The following is a 17,139-nucleotide window of genomic DNA, read 5'->3' as shown; positions in this document are numbered from 1 at the left end:
CTGCTATCTGGAGGCAGCGCAGAGGTGGTGCAGATCTCATAGAAAGTACAGAAGGTAGCGTGGTTTTGTGAGCTCGTTGCTGCAATTGCTCTGACCGCATTGGACTGGACAAAGGCAGAGCAGCTTAGGTTCACACCTATCTGATACTGGGCTGTAGGGAACGCCCAGTTTGCAATTTATAAATTCGTTTACATACTGGGCACCAAAAATAACGGTGATCGTAGAGGAGTGTTCTGGAATAAGATGTCGTAAAGGAATATGTATCCTGCCAGTTTTGTTTTTCAGGGGCATGACAGGTCCTCTTTGAATCACACATTCTTCGGTTTCCTATTACCTTAGGATGGTTTAACATGTCATATTGCAGTGCCTGTTTGGCAAACGCACCAGAAATACTCCTAGCACATATGTCAAATGTATCCATAGGCCAGTAATCACCCAGCACAGACCAAAAGAGTGTGGAAAGGCACAAAATAAAATTACATATACCCCTGACAGACAGAGCAACACGCAGGATGGAAGCAGACTTATCCGCTTTAGATTTGTAAAATTAACACTGTATGCACAATGCAAAAGAGCTGAGGGACCAGAGATCACTTAGCATGAAGCTAACCAATGTAAATGCTCTACAAAAAGTAGGAACCCATGTGCAACACAGCCAGGCTACACAGGCTTCGCAGGACAAGCAAACTTTTTGTGGAGTCTTTATTATCAGGAGCAGCGTGAATATGAACATTTATTCTGCCGGGTTCTGACTCTACAAGCGTGCAGGAGTCACAGCTTCACTAGCGCTCTCTACACTGAGCTGCTTCACAGCCCCGCCCTGCTGCTGATTGATAGCTGATAGTGGTCTCCTGGTTGGATGCTACAAAGGGGAAGGGCTGTGACGCTCAAGTGCAGGGAAACACCACCTCCTGAGCACTTGCTGAAGCAGAATCTGGCAGAATAAAAACATTTTCTGCCAGATTCATATTATCACACCTCCTGATAATAAAAGCTCAACAAAAGGTATGCTTATACTGCTGTCCCCTGCCCCTACCTAACGCTGTCAGCAGTTTAGCATGGTCAAAACTGCTGACAGAATCCCTTTAAATCCTTGTCCTCAGTATGCATTATGTACTCCACAGGGATATTTATAGCAGCTAATACATATATATGATGCTCACTGTAGTATTATAATGAGCTCATCATGTCCCATTTCCTTTCGACATCATATTATTACATTTCCGAATCGAGAAAGGAGGAGGAAGGTGAATATTGCAATCATGCAGGTTGCTGGCGGAGCTGCTATTAGAACGTTACAGCCCTCATTATGATGAGAGGTAATCTTCATCTAGTGACAGCACCAATTAGACCTGAGATTTACTCCAGACATCTGCACATTTAGTTGGAATCATCTCCACAGATAGAAAATTCCAGGCTGAGGCGCCATCAGAACATGTCCTGATTTATGTAAAATGACCGCTTACTTTACATTTGTGTCATTACCAACGGGCAGAACCCCTGATGTGACTGTCAGCGGTGTCCTTTCCAGCGCTGCACTAGTTTTTAGTACGGACAGAGTTGTAGATTATCTGCCAGAAGACTTTACACATGGTCAAGCTGCAAAATACCAGCCAGTATGCAATGCTTATTTTAATAGGGCTCCATACACTCCCAAAACCATAAAATGACCAGTATACATAGGTTATTCCCTACTGTGAAGTTGTTAAAGGGTTCTTCTGGGATTTTAATACTAATGGCTTATCCTCAGGAATGGTCATCAATAGGAGATCAGTCATCAAAATTTGCGTAGTTCTGGCGCCAGAGCTACAAAAAAATTAACTGATCGTGGGGGTGCTAGGCGTCAGCCCCCTGCCAGTATGATAATGATGACCTACACTAAGGACAGGCTATCAAATTCAAAACATCTAGGGTGGTTAAATTACATATCTGCAGAAGCATTGCTTTAGACCAACTTAAAGGGGTTGTCCGGGTTCAGAGCTGAACCTGGACATACCCATAATTTCACCCAGGCAGCCCCCCTGACTTGAGCATTGGAGCAGTTCATGCTCTGATGCTCTCCCTTGCCCTGTGCAGGATCGCACAGGGCAAGGGCTCTTTTATTCACTATAACACACTGCTGGGCGGAGGCTTCCACCCCGCAGTGTGTTCGTTGACGTCACCGGCTCTGATGGGCGGGCTTTATCGCTGCCCTAGCCGTTTTACAGGCTAGGGCAGTGCTAAAGCCCGCCCATCAATGCCGGTGACGTCACCGGGCTCACTGCTGGGCAGAACCCCTTTAATGGTCTGATGTAGGGTGTTAGATGGTAGTAACGTGGCATGGCACGTATTGTGTAAGTGACAACCTTGTAGGAGACTGTAATCTAATTATTTCATGGGGTGGCAAATCCGAGTTTAAGGAGATTTCAAGGATCAGAAAAAATATTCCTTTTCCCTGAAACATCATTCTTGTCCATGGGCTATGTCTGATAACGCAGCTGATCCCTGTTCCAAGTGAATCTGAATGTGGACAACCCTTTTATTAGAGATCTGACTTTCACATAAATAGAGATTCCAATTTTACACTTTTTTGTTTTCTATAGGAACGGTTGGCTCTACGTGGACATCATAGACAATGATACAGTACCTGACTCGCCAACAGCGCATTAAAACACCGCCATAGAGTGTCGTAAAAGACTCCATGTATCACTACCCTAAAAATAGTCAGCGAAGGAGATTTATTAAAACTAGTCTCAAAGAAAACTGCCTCAGCTGCCCACAGCAACCAATCAGATTCCAACTTTCATTTTTCAGAGCTCTTTTGGATAATGAAAGTTGGAATCTGATTGGTTGCTATGGGCAACTAAGCTAGTTTTCCTTTACACTAGTTTGATAAATCTCCCCCATTATCTGTATAGTTGATGAAGCCATTTTTAAACCATATATGAAATCAAGATTTGGATTGGCCCATCTCAAACATTGATAGGTGTGGGTCCCAGAGGTGGGACCTGCACCCATCAAACAATTTGTTCAGTTCTAGAGATAGCGATATGCCCCCAATGCATGAGATGGGCTAACCCCTTTAAGATGTCTACATTGAACCAAAACTTTATCTCCTGCTACCCTTAGGCTACTTTCACATATGCATTTTTGCTGTCCGGTTTTGAGTTCTGGCATGGGATCTCAAAACCACAGCAAAACGCATGCGTTAAGAACGGATCCGGTTGTATGTCACTGTAAGTCAATGGGCACCGGAACCGTTGGGCACCGGAACCGTTTTTTTTATGTCCAAAAAAACCCAGATCCGGCACAATTAACTTACATGGTTTTTGGCACTGGTATCTAACATGTTCTGTTTCCCATGCCGCACAAAAAAACGCAGCTTGCAGCGGATTTTGTATCCGGCATAAGAACGCAACAAAACAGAACGGAATGCATTCTGGAGCACTCCATTCCGTTCAGTTCAGTTATGACCCCATTGACAATGAATGGGGACAAAACTGAAGCTTTTTCCTCCAGTTCTGAGATACTCTGCCAGATCTCAAAACCAGGAAGGAAAACGCAGATGTGAAAGTAGCCCAAAAGGCCGGATCACCATGAAAAGCCTACATTGTTTGCCCAGAGCTTGCGCAAAATCTATGAGCCTCATGTACTGTATATAAACTGCCTAGAAAAGTGCTCCTATGGACTCAGTCAAGGATCAATTATTTTCTTAACTAAAAATGGCTTCCGATTGGTAGCTATGGCCAACATGGCCTGTGATATATGCAGTTCTGCAAGAGTCCACACATATTATTTAGATTCTGTATACATTTCGTATTGGTCACGTAATGAACTTACTGATGTCCTGTAATCCTTACGAGCAATAATCACATAATAATGGTGTCTAATAATTCTTAACATGCCTACTAAACAGAGGCAAAAGCGAATAACAAGCGTGGATGGCATTGGTGTCGTACCTGGCAAGCTACTAAGCCGTTTTTGCTGCTCTGTGGTAAAAAAAAAACAAGCAGAAAAATTTGTGTAAGACAAGTGTCAGTTCATCATGCATGCCATAGACGAGCGATATGCAATAATGAGACATGATAGTCTGTGACTAATGGATCGAGTGACACAATCAGAGGAAAAGGGTGCCAAGAGAGTGTGAATCAACAGGCAGACAGTAATATAGACCCTCATACAATCTACATACATTAGGAAAGAGTGGAGGGAAACCATGTATTACTCAAGGGCCCATTTACATGCAGCAAGTTTTAAGTGTAAGCAATTGGTGACACATAACATTATAATGATCACAAGATTTTCCTATCATCATACTTCGAGAACCATTTACATGCTGCACTTGAATGACACCTATCAATTGACAATTTGGTCTAGTCACACGAGTGATTTAATCAGTGATTTCCACTATTTTTTTTCTATTGCAGTGTCTGTTTTAGGAGATAAAAACATATTCACAATCAGTTTTTATTAAAAAATGTTGTTCTGTTTGTCCTCTGCAGCCTGCATGTATTCTCATACATTGCAGGCTGCTCAGTCCCATTCAGTGTGAAATTTATCAGAGGCACTCTCTGACGGCTCAGTCTGTAGCCATGGTCTTCTCTGAACACAAATATACAACAACCAAATCAAATAAATTTAAATCAAAAGAGATGTCAGCTTTACAAGCCTTCAAGAGAGTACAGAGAGAGAGGAGCTACAGACTGAGCTGTCCAAACGGTGATGGATTTCATACTGGACAAGATGGAGCAGCCCATGATGTTGGCATAAAAGATGCCAAAGACAAACGGAGCTAATTTTTCATAAGAAAACAATTGCAAATATGTTTATATCCCATAATACAGCCAGTGCAATAAAAATACTGCCCCAAAGGTGTCCATAACCTTTAAGACCTCGGTACCGCAAAACAGGATATTACCACAGCAAAACCTAAATAACTGAAAGTCAATTCAGAAGCATAAGACTACAATTAACGAACTATTAAATAATAAGAGTGAGTCCACGCGGAGGGGACACAGAATGGCCTGTAAACTGTGCCAAAGTGCGGTTTTACTGCAAAACCATGCTTTCAAATTGTTGATGGCTAAAATAGGATAAACCTGCAGCTTAGTGTGGAGGCCAATTTTCTGATCTTCTTCATTAAATATTTGAATGTGCTGGTAAGGAGGAAGAAATAATTTGGTTCTAGAAGACATATGAAGTATTTTATGCTGCAGAAACGACGGTCTAAAGATAATGTGACATTCCACAGACCAATGTGTGGAAAGTGGGTAGTGAAAGGTCAACTAACAATCACATGTCTACAGGATAGCAATTACAGCCTATGTGATATAAACCTGGTATAACCTTTCGGGACAACAGTCCAACTGCGAAGACTGCTTAGCAGGCAGAAATATTTATTGCATATTTCACATTCGCATATCATTGTCAACCATCATCTAAGCAAAGGACTGCTGACCCAAGGGAGGAGGAAAAATTTGACATACAAGTCTAAGAGTTACGCTCATTGTAGACATTTACTGAATATCTGATAGATGAGGGTCGCACCTCTTGGAACACAACCCGCCTGGTGAGGTGATCTAAGTACAGGATGAATGGAGAACTTGTTCCCCTCACTTCAGTCGGAGTTAGACAAGCAAGCAAGCTTCCATGTTTCTGTGACGCCCAAGGAAATGAATGAAGAGAACAGTGTACATGTGCAGCCACTTTTCTTCTCATTTGCCCTCTGGATGTGGCGACCAGTGGCTGCCTCACCATTCGGGACAAGGGTGTTATGAAGGTAGATGCAGGTACCAAAGGTGTGAACCGCATGGATCAGATGTTTACAGCATATCTTGTAAAAGTGCCTTAAGTGTATACGGTAGAAATACTCATTTAAATGGACAAACAAGGAGTTAATAGATCATCATTAAAGGGGTTGTCTCATCTCAGACATTGATGGCATGTTGTTAGGATATTCCATCAATGTCAGATAGGAGAAGGTCTCAGAGGTGGGACTCGCTCCTATCTCCACAACAGGATCCCAAAGTGAACGGAGATCTGTGGAGCATGCGCGGCCACTCTCAATTCACAGCTATGGCAGTTCTGAAAATAGCTGAGCGCCAGCTTAGTTATTTCCGGCAGTCCCAAAGCCATAGAGTGGTGGCTGCACTTGCATGGTGCACTCTTCATTCACTGTTATGGGACTTTTGAAAATAGCCAAGCGCGCTCACTCAGCTATTTTCAGAACTCCCATAGTGATGAATGAAAAGCACTTATGCCAGGCCTGCTCTCCTTCACTTTGAGGGCCCTGTTCAAGAGACAGGAGCAGGTTCCAGAGGTGGGAACGGCACCTATCTAGTGATATGCCACCAATGTGAGATGAGCCAAACTGTTTAATGTCTAACGCTATGGGAAAAACCCCATGACTCACAATTACAGGACCCAAGAAGAGCAGTCTAGTGAACATTTTAAAGGTGTCTCAGAAGTAAAACATAAAAATATTTTAATATTGTAGGGCGCATAAAATCGTGAACTATGGAACCATCAACCTCCATGCTTACCAGTTACCAAGCTAACCATACCTCTATTGTGCTGCAAAAGGACTATGGTGGGATTTACAATGGTAGTAGATGGATACACAGAAGGTTTGCTTATGGGAGCAAAGGTGAAAGGTTTATCATTGCTCAAGCTTGGAACCGGAAGGTCATCTGCCAGCAGCTCCTAAAAACAAAGCACAAGATACTTTATGAAAGGTCTACAGAATAAAATCATTAAGATCTCTCTCAAGTAATTCCTTGAAAATCTACAGTCCAATGATGTTTGGTCAGAGCTCATTCTGTTAGATGATCTAGTTTGTGAAAAAGTGACAGTATCTTATGAAGAATCACTAGCCAGACATGCAAACACATGCAGTAGTTAATGAAACTGGATCGCTTCACTTGGCTTCATTGGGACAAGTAGAAAAATAAGCTTTGCCTCGTCACGCTGGACAGAGACAACTAGACGCCTGTAGAGTCACTCAAACTATGCAAAACAGGTGCGCTATTGGCTGAAGAGTGGAAGGCATTCAGGACGGCATGACACACATAGCACCAATTGTTTATGTACAGCGCCATATAACGGTTCAAAGCCTTGTATACCATTATATGATTTTCCATAGGATTCCTAGTAAGACAACCCCCATTTCTAAAAACATAAGAAACACCAATGACACTACTGTCAAACCAGTTACAATTAGAGTCCATGCACCACAGAACACAGGGAGACACAGTTAGTCATGCTTTTGTCAGGAATTGACCAGTTGGCATTTAGTAAGCTAGTAAAGAAGTCTTATTTGGTGAGTACATAGTGAAGGTATCAGCAGCTTACTGTGTGTAAGACGGCTCCACTGTTATCAAGTCCCGAGACTCTGTGTGAGTCCTCCGCTACCGGAGGAACCAGTGAAGGAGGCGGAGAGCAAAACGGTAGATTGTATGATAAAGAAAAAAAACTGGGAGAGCTGGGATTTGATCCCTTCTGCAGATGAGGGGGAATAAAATCATCAAGTGTCGGAAAAGCCAAGTTAGAGGTGACAAGTTCTGGGGAGGCTGAGAATTTGCCAGCAGGAACAAGAGGTGGCGGTGGAGTGCTCGAGGTGGATTCTTGCCCTCTTTCAACTTTAACCTGGATGAGTGGGACTACTATAACCTCAGGCTGAGCTGTGACTGAAGTGGCATCCTGTGGGAAATAAGGTGTTGTTACGCACGGGCGGAAACTGATATACTTAAAGTGTGCAGCTGTGAGATGACAGGCGTTCACATGTCCTACAAAAACCATGCTGCAGAGGCTTGGAGAGAGAGAGAGAGAGACAGAGTGCACCGTTGTGATACAAAGAGCTAAACAGTAACAGACATAAAATAGTAAAACAGTTATTAACAATGCTACATACAAACCACATAATACAGTCTACATGCCTTAACTCTCAAGAATGAAGATCGTCGTGAAATCAAGAGCCAAAAAAGTGCTGAATTACAGACAAAACAAGTAAAGGGTTGTGCCAAAAGAGACTATCAGTTTACTGGAAATGTGACAAACATTATTTCAGTTACACATAAAAAGACCAAAAAAAAAGTACATTGTTATTGATGATCAAGAAATAATAGAAAGTCAAGGTGCATAAATATACGAAAACAAGTACCATGCCATGGAATCTCTGCGCCCCTGGGGCCTGTTTAGGCTTTGATGTATAGTAGGGTTCCTTTGCAGTCATGTTGACACGACCGGCAGGATGCTGTGTATCTGGCTCTGTGCGTCCCATTTCTCGATGAAGAGGACATTGACTCCAGAAAGTATCTATTTCACCATCTCTAATAGAGTCTTTACTTGGGATGGGGTCAAAGAATGGTCTGGGAGGGATGGGAGGTGGGGATTTTCCGGTGTCTATTATTGAAGGAACAATGTTTGTGGCTGGTGATTTAGTTACATCAGCTCCCAATTCAGCACCCTCTGTTCTGTCATGTGCAATGCTGGTGGGATTTTCAGATGCAGCTGGGCCAGTGCTGTTAGATAAACAAGCTACATATAGACTGCTGACCTTTTTATCGGCTTTGGGCTCATGACTCAAATTCATTCCAGCAACACTTCTGACCGTGCCGCTTGAGTCACTGGGCTGGTGTTGTGGTGACGTGTTTGGCAACAGGGAACTACTATCCACATGCTGAACTTCAGAGTGAGGCGCAGGGATGTTAGGGTGGTCTGCGGAGATTTTTGGGTTAAAAGCAGAGACGCAGGTGGCAGGATAGTGAGGAGCACCCGTAACATGCGGTGTATAGGGCTTGGGAGCACTAAGGTAAAGCCCATCCAAAATCGGCACTGGTTTTAGGTAAGAAAACTTAGTGTTAGTATGTGGGCGCCATGCAAAACTCTCCTCTTTGGGAGGAGGAGGGATTGGAGGAGGGAGAGCTTTCTACATGGCCGTATGTAGAAAAAAAAAAAAAGAAGAAGAGGAAAAAATTATCAGAAAATGATGAGTAATTACAAGGACACATGGAAACATTAAATTTTAAGGCATGAATTAGACACTGGATTTATGAGACTTGAAAGGGAAGTTGCCTGTTGGATATTATAGAGTGAAGTCACGTAAAGAAGGTCACATGCCAACATAAAGCAGACAATATAGAACAGATTTTTCAGTCTTCAAACTCAAAATCTAAAACACAAAGTTCTGCGTCTCATCATGGGTCAGAATTATGGTGCATTTTAGGCTACTTTCACACTAGCGTTTTAGTTTTCCGGTTTTGAGATCCATCATAGGGGCTAAATACCTGAAAAAAAAACGCTTCATTTTTGTCCCCATTCATTGTTGTTCCGTTTAGTTGCGTTCCCATACCGGAGAGCAAACCGCAACATGTTGTAGTTTGATTTCCGTCCTGGCATGAGGAGGAAGACGGATCCGCATGACCCCCAATGCAAGTCAATGGGGACAGATCCGTTTTCTCGGACACAATCTGCCACAATAGAAAACAGATCCATCCTCCATTGACTTTTAATAGAGTTCATGACGGATCCGCCTTGGGTATGTTAAACATAATACAACCGGATCCGTTCATAACGGATGCAGATGGTTGCATCATCAGTAACGGAAGCGTTTTTGCTGAACCCTGCCGGATCCAGCAAAAACGCTAGTGTGAAAGTAGCCTTACTTAATAAATCTTCCCCGATGTCTACATTCTCAATTATTATATTTCACAAATCCACAAACACAAATTTAAATTAATATTATTTATAATGTTAGTTTCATAATATCACTTTCTGGTTGTATTTTAAAGGGAATCTATCAGCTCCAAAACACCCCCCAAACTAGAATAAGCTATTTCTAGTGTAAAGGATGCAGAGTACTATTGTTCAGCGAATCGAAGTATCTGAAGGGGACTTCGATCTGAATTTCAGGGAAAATTTAATTCACCACAAAAACTAAATTTCCTCGTGCTTCGTGGTAACAAATCAATTTTGGCTGAAAAAAAAAAAAAATTATACTCATCTCATCCATTTCAGTATTAAGAAGCCGCTGCGGCCATCTTGCTTCAAGATCTGCACGTAATCTCGTGCACGGTGATGTAAGACGTCATCACACATGCACCGTGCAAGATTTTGTGTTGGATCTTCAAGCAAGATGGCCTCTTCATGCTCAAATGGTAAGGTAAGAACAATTTAATAAAAAAAAATAAAAAAAAAGGACTAACCCCCTGCAAGGCCTTAATATTAATCTCCGCAATGAACGAGGCATCTCAGGGGTTCAATGACGGGGGCGGCGCAATCGGCGTTCCCCATCATTGCGGTCTCTACTTACAAAGAAATGCACTTTGTGACAAACTAATTCGTCACAAGGTGAATTTTTCTGTAAAATTTGGCAAATTTTTAGGAACTTCGCTCATCTCTACTGGGTTTGTAATTTTTATCTTCATACTCCTTTGCACTCAGATGCTGTGCTCTGACAAACCAGCAGTAAAATGTATTGAGAGGACTCCTGAGCTCACGCAGGTAATGGGGAGGACTCACAGAGGAGTCCTCTCAATGCAATTGACTGCTGGTTTGTCGGAGCACAGCATCGGAATGCAAGTGAGTATTAACATAAAAATTACAAACCAGACTCCACATTTACATTAACAGAGTGGTACCTGACGGAGCAATTGAAGGGGACTTTGGGCCGACTCCAACAAGGTGCTGTAATAATCCCTGATTTGTGTGGGGGTTTATACTAGGGTGCCCCTCTGTCTCCCTCGTGAATGGGTGAAATCATGCTACCTGTTTGATCGGGGGAATATTGCTTTTGCGGTCGCTAGGCATGATATATGTATGACCTTTGTTCTTTGGTTGTGTTTGTCTCTGTACTTTTATTGCTCCTTTTATTGTATTATATTATTCACCGCTTACTATAATTTGTGGGGTGTTTTGGAGCTGACAGATTCCCTTTAAAAAGTTGACGCTTTCAACACTAACCCTAGAGTTCCTTTTCTTAAAATCAGATCCCCTTCTCATGAACATATACATATATTGGATTTGCCATATGGATAATTATATAAACATGGGTTTGCAGTGAAGTACTATGGAATAGTATAAGGTATAATCACTTAAATCAGGGATTGTAAAGCCTTTTCAATGTTCAAATCACCTATAAAACATCATTTTGTAGGAAAACCTTCTAGCCTCGGTGTGCCTCTGAACATGCAATGGATATATAGTGGTGTCCACACTTCAAAGTTCATTCATCTCAACATGGTGAGATATGTGCAGCATGAAACGTGGCGCCTAATTAATTCCAACAGGATATCCCAACTTTACAAATACCAAATGTGCCTGCAATACAACTCTTCAGACAGCAGGTGGTGCATTGTGTTACTAATACCTGAACATGGAATCATAAGGTCAAGACCTGGTAATGGAATTACCGTGAAATTAATTACAGCCAAAAGGTTTTTTTTCTTCTTTTCCATGTTTCTAATCCTATCATGTGTAATACCATCTGCTAAACTGCTGTATCTGATCCGGTCTGCTGACCTGTGTATCTAATCCTCTCTATGTTATCATGTATGACAGGTGCACTTTCAGACATGGACACCAGACATAGAGCTCAAATAATGTAAGTCTAATTAGTATGGAAGCACTGTATGGCCGCTAAGAGTTTTAGCCTTCACAGTCAGCTTCTTGGGGTAGGATATTTCGCCTCGCTGAGATACCTCACAGTTTTACATTATATTCTTTTTATACTCCAGCAACGTCTGGTTTCCATTCAAGAAAGGTTTCTCCTGCCATGATAGAAATGTTATAAATGGTTAAGTAATGGATGCTAATGGATGTCGGAATCCATTGACTCATAATGGAACCATCAGGTTTGAACAGAACACTATTAAGCACTAATCTGTCCAGTAGAGAGCAAAGAAAAGCAGATAGAAAAGAACAGAAATGGCACGGAAACGAGAAAAGTCATAATTGTGACACTGCAGAAATGGCACGGAAACGAGAAAAGTCATAATTGTGACACTGCAGAAATGGCACGGAAACGAGAAAAGTCATAATTGTGACACTGCAGAAATGGCACGGAAACGAGAAAAGTCATAATTGTGACACTGGGTGTCTGAAAGGTATGCTACAGTTTACACTTAGTTACATTTTTTGGGGAGGTCTTTGATATGAGTGATGTCCAAAGCTTAATTTAGAAGGGTTGTGCTGTGATATAGACGACCTATCTTTAGGATAGGTCATCAATATCAGCTTGGTGGGGGTCCGACTACCGGCACTGCCGCCGATCAGCTGTCTGAAAGGGTAATGGCGCTCGTGAGAGTGCTGCGTCCTCTTCCCTCTTTAAGGGTCCATTCAGACGTCCGTAAGTGTTTTGCTGTCCGCAAATTGCAGATCTGCAAAACATGGATACCGGCCAAAATTGCGGATCGGATGTGGACCCAGAACTACGGACGTGTGAATAGGCCCTAACTGCATGTTGTGTAGCTTGTAGTGGAGGTGCGCAGTAATTACAACTGATCGCCCCATTCAAGCAAATCAATCCCATCAATAAGCTCCACTCTCAGCTCAGCCGGGGGGCACTTCTGCTACTGTCTACAGTAGGGAAGGCCTCCCTCCACCCCTTAGTCATTCTTTTTTTCAGCCAACCACTTGTGGTCAACAGGGGCTCCTAGGTTTCTGGGGCCCCAAGCCTTTGTTTGGTTTGCATGGTGGTAAAGTCCACCAAGGTACATACATTACTATTGATATCATAGTAATCTGTAAAAAATGTGGAATTTTACCAACATCATCAACAGAGAATAAGCAAAAAGTATCAAGAGAACTTGGCAAAACTATTGATCAAGTACAACAAGAACAAAGTATTTTTCCACTAAGGTTTGAAATAAAAAAAAAAAAAAAAACTGAAGTCATAAATGAATTTAATAACCCTGCTATGAATGAATCACAGTACATATGACGGAGGGGATGAAGCACACAGACGGCTCGAGGCACAAGCGAGAAACTGAAGTGCGGATAACAACAGAACTCAAAGGAAGGTAATCATAGAGAAAAGACAGGGAAAGGCTCGCAGTACCTGCAGCTTGTATTCAGATGGGAGGTTAGGACGCACGCTTCGAAATCCTTTGGCAGCCAGTGCGGAGGACTGAGAATCCCCATTAGATTCAGCTACTGAAGGAGGCCTATCATCTACAGAAGCGAAGAGGTTTCAAGGTTGAAGTTCACAGCCTTCGTTGCTTTCAGCTAAAATTTACATTAATGTAAAGTCATCTTACCTGGCTCGCTTTCGGTCGGCAATTCACCTGGTTATACACAAGCGAGAAAAAAAAAGCGTTAGATACTTAAGATATAATTAAGGAAACCGCGTATCCCGAGATACAAGACTGGAGCTACCAGCCCCAAACAAGATTGCAAATGCAAGTGCCATAGTAACTGGCATTACATATCATGTCCTCACTGTTTCTGACCTTTCTGGACACAAAGCATTCTTTCATAGCAATAAAGGCAGAATTGTCCATTGACTCTGTCGGGGAAAAACCACAATCAAGTGGTTGAAAGCTGTGAACATGATGTGAAGCGTTCTCTGTGAACTTAAGACGTATGGAACTGCAGGCTACAGTTTTTAAAACCCATAATAAGCACTGAATTTGAAGTGCCTGACGTGACACTAATTGCGGATTGTGATTTGCACTGGTGTATAAGTAGCTCCGGGGGAGATGTTCTGACAAGCTGATGGAGACACGACAGCCCTGACTGCAGAACAGCCGTGATTTTTGGAGTGGTGTTGCTATATTCATTCAATCTAGCCGATTAGAGATAAAATTTACATCCATTATATACTTTACTGTAATCTGATTTAACATGTATCAGGAATATTAAAAGGGAACATACCGACAACAAAGTATACGGTGCCAATTATGAGGTATCTATATTTGTGCCCAATATAGTCCCCTTGGAAGCAAAATAGCTCTTGAAGATGTAGGATTATGGCAAATGAGAACCTTCCATGTGAACGTCCCCTAAAAGTGTCAGACTGTACTATCCTCTGCATGACAGTACCACAATTTATTTTTTTTACCGTGCCCTACAAGTTGTTTTATAATGAGACTATGGATGTTTTTTGCAGTCTGCAAACCGCGGATCCGCAAATAACGGAAGCCGTCCGTGTGCCTTCCGCAATTTGTGGAACTGAACGGTCGGCCCATTGTAGAAATGCCTATTCTTGTCTGCAAAACGGACAAGAATAGGACAGGTTATATTTTTTTTGCGGGGGCTACGGAACGGAGCAACGGATGAGGACAGCATCTTTTGCGGCCCCAATTGAAGTAAATAGGTCCGCATCCGAGCCGCAAAAAACTGCGGACCAAAACAACAGTCATGTGCATGAGGCCTTAAAGGGGTTCTGCACTTTGTTTAAACTGATGATCTATCCTCTGGATAGCTCATCAGCATCTGATCGGCAGGGGTCCGACACCCGGGACCCCCGCCGATCAGCTGTTTGAGAAGGCAGTGGCGCTCTAGCAGCGACGCGGCCTTCTCACTGTTTACCGCAGGCTCAGTGACATCACGACTAGTATCACTGGCCTGGGCGCGGCTAAGCTCCGTTCCCTTAAATGAGAGGATAGATCATCAGTTTAAACAAAGTGCAGAACCCCTTTAAGGCAAGGATCAACAACCTTCGGCACTCCAGCTGCTGTGAAACTACGACTCCCAGCATGCAAACATGTTCAAGAGTTCTTATAACTCCTATACTAGTAAATGAAGCATTCTGGGAATTGTCGTTTCGGAACACCAGAGGTTGCTGATCCCTGATCTAAGGCATACAGTGGAAGCCTACATCCCCCGACAAAAGGCTCAAACAGACCATGCACAGAACCTAAGAACTGACATAACACAATCTCCTGTAACTGGCACTACATGTGGCCATTCAACTGGCGCACTTTTTCCCGCTAACTTGGCAATGATGGATTCAGTCCATAATAGCCTTAGGTCTTGAGATGCCTAGAGCATGAAAATGATTATACGGTCAGTCACTGCTCAAGAGTGTAATTCCTTTCAGTCAAAATATATCATGTGCCAATTCCACAAATTTCAAGATGATGCCAAAGGTCTACTTCAGCTGTCATAACCACTGGGTGTTAATAGTCTTTATTACAATAAGATTCAGAAAAGGAATGCAACATTTTTGGCAATGGCAAACGTACATTTTTATTTTTTTTATATTTTGATATGCTAAGGTCACTGACATGCAAGTATAAATGATTGTGATAACGCGGGTGACAATTTCTGGGCTTCCTGTTTACTGGAATGTAGAAGATCTGAAAGGCCTCATGCACACGACCGTTGTTGTGTTCCGTTCCGCAAAATGGGGTTCCGTTGTTCCGTGATCCGTTTTTGTTTCCGCGTTTCTTTCTTTTTTTTTTTGGAGGATCACCAGACATGAAAGTCAAGTTTGCCATGCAAATGATAGGAAAAAAACGGACGCGGATGACAATCTTGTGTGCCTTCGCGTTTTTTCACGGTCCCATTGACTTGAATGGGTCCGCAAAACGTTTTCCGTGAAAAAAATAGGACAGGTTATATTTTTTTCACGGACTGGAACCACGGATCGCGGATGACAAACGGTGCATTAGCCGAGTTTTCAGCGGACCCATTCAAAGTCAATGTGTCCGCAGAAAATCACGAAAAACGGAACAACGGACACGGAACACAACAACGGTCGTGTGCATGAGGCCAAAGACGTAGCCCATGGACAAAACAGCAGATTTTTTACAGTTTCATTTGAACTCATTTAAGCTGGCAACAGAATTTAAAATCTGGCTATGATACCAAGAGAATTCTAGAAAAGATGATATAAACTATTTTCCCTATGGAATCTTGGGGTTCTTCAACTTTGGAAGCGCCAGGAGACTCCTAAGGATGCTTTGTAAACTAAGGGTAAAGTGTAAAGTCAAAGGGCCTGATGCATCATGGGCTGTTCTCACATCTTTATCTATAAAAGTGGCGCACATCTTGTTTTTGCAACTTGCGGGGGCCAAAAGTCACAAATACTGGGGCTTTTCCACTTTTATACAATGCACACCAGTTCTTTTAACCATGGGTAACAGGAGTAATTTACAGCTGAAATATATGAGATGAGCTGGTGTAGAATTTAGTCACACACAGTCTAGGATCAGACTCCGAGGCACGTGCTTCTTAATAAATTTAGTGTATCTTGAAGTGACCCCGAGTACTGGCACAAGAAGCATCAATCAGGACAGGTCATCAATATGTGATTGGTGGGGGTCCAAGATGTTTGGCGATTCTAATGATTTTTAATTCAATAAACTTAAAGGGATTCTGTCACCAGGTTTTGGGCTATAGAGCTGCGGACATGCACGGCTAGATCGCCGCTAGCATGTCCGCAATATATCTGTCCTATAGGGCTGTGTGCCGATAGATTGCCGTATCTCGCGATGCGCGAGCTCGCGCATGCGCAGTGCCGGTATAGTGTTCTTTCCCTGTGCTGGCATCAGCCTCAGGGAAAGAACTGCGCATGCGCGAGCTCGCGCATCGCGAGATTACGGCAATCTATCGTTGATGAAAGGAGGAGATTCAGAGGACATAGGCGGTGCTGGGCTCCAGGAAGGTTAGTAAAGCCCCTTGGACACATTTAAGACTCATTTACATATCTATAAAATCCTTTTTTAAAGAAATTAAAAGCACACAGCCCTATAGGACAGATATATTGCGGACATGCTAGCGGCGATCTAGCCGTGCATGTCCGCAGCTCTATAGCCCAAAACCTGGTGACAGAATCCCTTTAACTTACTTGGCGAAAGCTCAATCTCCATTGTGGATCTACTTTTCTGGATGTCCCCATGAGATGTGGATGCCCGGAGGGTCACAGCTCCCTTTCCTGCACATACTTTAGTAGGATCCACTTCTACAATAGAGAAATTTGTCCATTAAGTGAATAAAGAGCCTACATGACCTTCATTTCTCATTGCAGTTAAAGGGGTTGTCCACTATTTTACTACCTTTGACATATCCTCAGGATAGGCCATCAATATCTGATCAGAGAGGGTCTGACTCCCGGCACCCCCGCCGATGAGCTGTTTGAAGAGAAGGCCGTGCTCATACAAGCGCTGCCTTCTCTTCTCTATTAACCTGCTCGCCGCAGCAATTGCAGTGCTGAGCAGT

General features: G+C 42.8%; 1 protein-coding gene across 21 annotated transcripts in view; it reads right to left on the bottom strand.

Annotated features, from left to right (window-relative positions):
* The window catches only part of SORBS1 (sorbin and SH3 domain containing 1), a 353,742-nt gene that overhangs the window by 91,778 nt on the left and 244,825 nt on the right, over positions 1–17,139 (bottom strand). For 15 of the 21 annotated variants that reach the window (XM_040436109.1, XM_040436089.1, XM_040436099.1 and 12 more), the window contains 7 exons: positions 16,769–16,882; positions 13,233–13,259; positions 13,034–13,146; positions 8,138–8,905; positions 7,330–7,677; positions 6,543–6,681; positions 3,939–3,968 (listed from right to left, as the gene is read on the bottom strand). In XM_040436109.1, the coding sequence (XP_040292043.1) occupies positions 3,939–3,968; positions 6,543–6,681; positions 7,330–7,677; positions 8,138–8,905; positions 13,034–13,146; positions 13,233–13,259; positions 16,769–16,882 (1,539 nt within the window). The remainder of the gene's footprint in view (positions 1–3,938; positions 3,969–6,542; positions 6,682–7,329; positions 7,678–8,137; positions 8,906–13,033; positions 13,147–13,232; positions 13,260–16,768; positions 16,883–17,139) is intronic. The other 6 variants (XM_040436104.1, XM_040436106.1, XM_040436110.1 and 3 more) reach the window with 6 other exon arrangements.

The sequence above is a fragment of the Bufo bufo genome, chromosome 6, assembly GCF_905171765.1.
Source record: "Bufo bufo chromosome 6, aBufBuf1.1, whole genome shotgun sequence".
NCBI lineage: Eukaryota > Metazoa > Chordata > Amphibia > Anura > Bufonidae > Bufo > Bufo bufo.
Note: the sequence above shows the minus strand (reverse complement) of the source record. Positions and strands in the feature narration are given on the sequence as shown.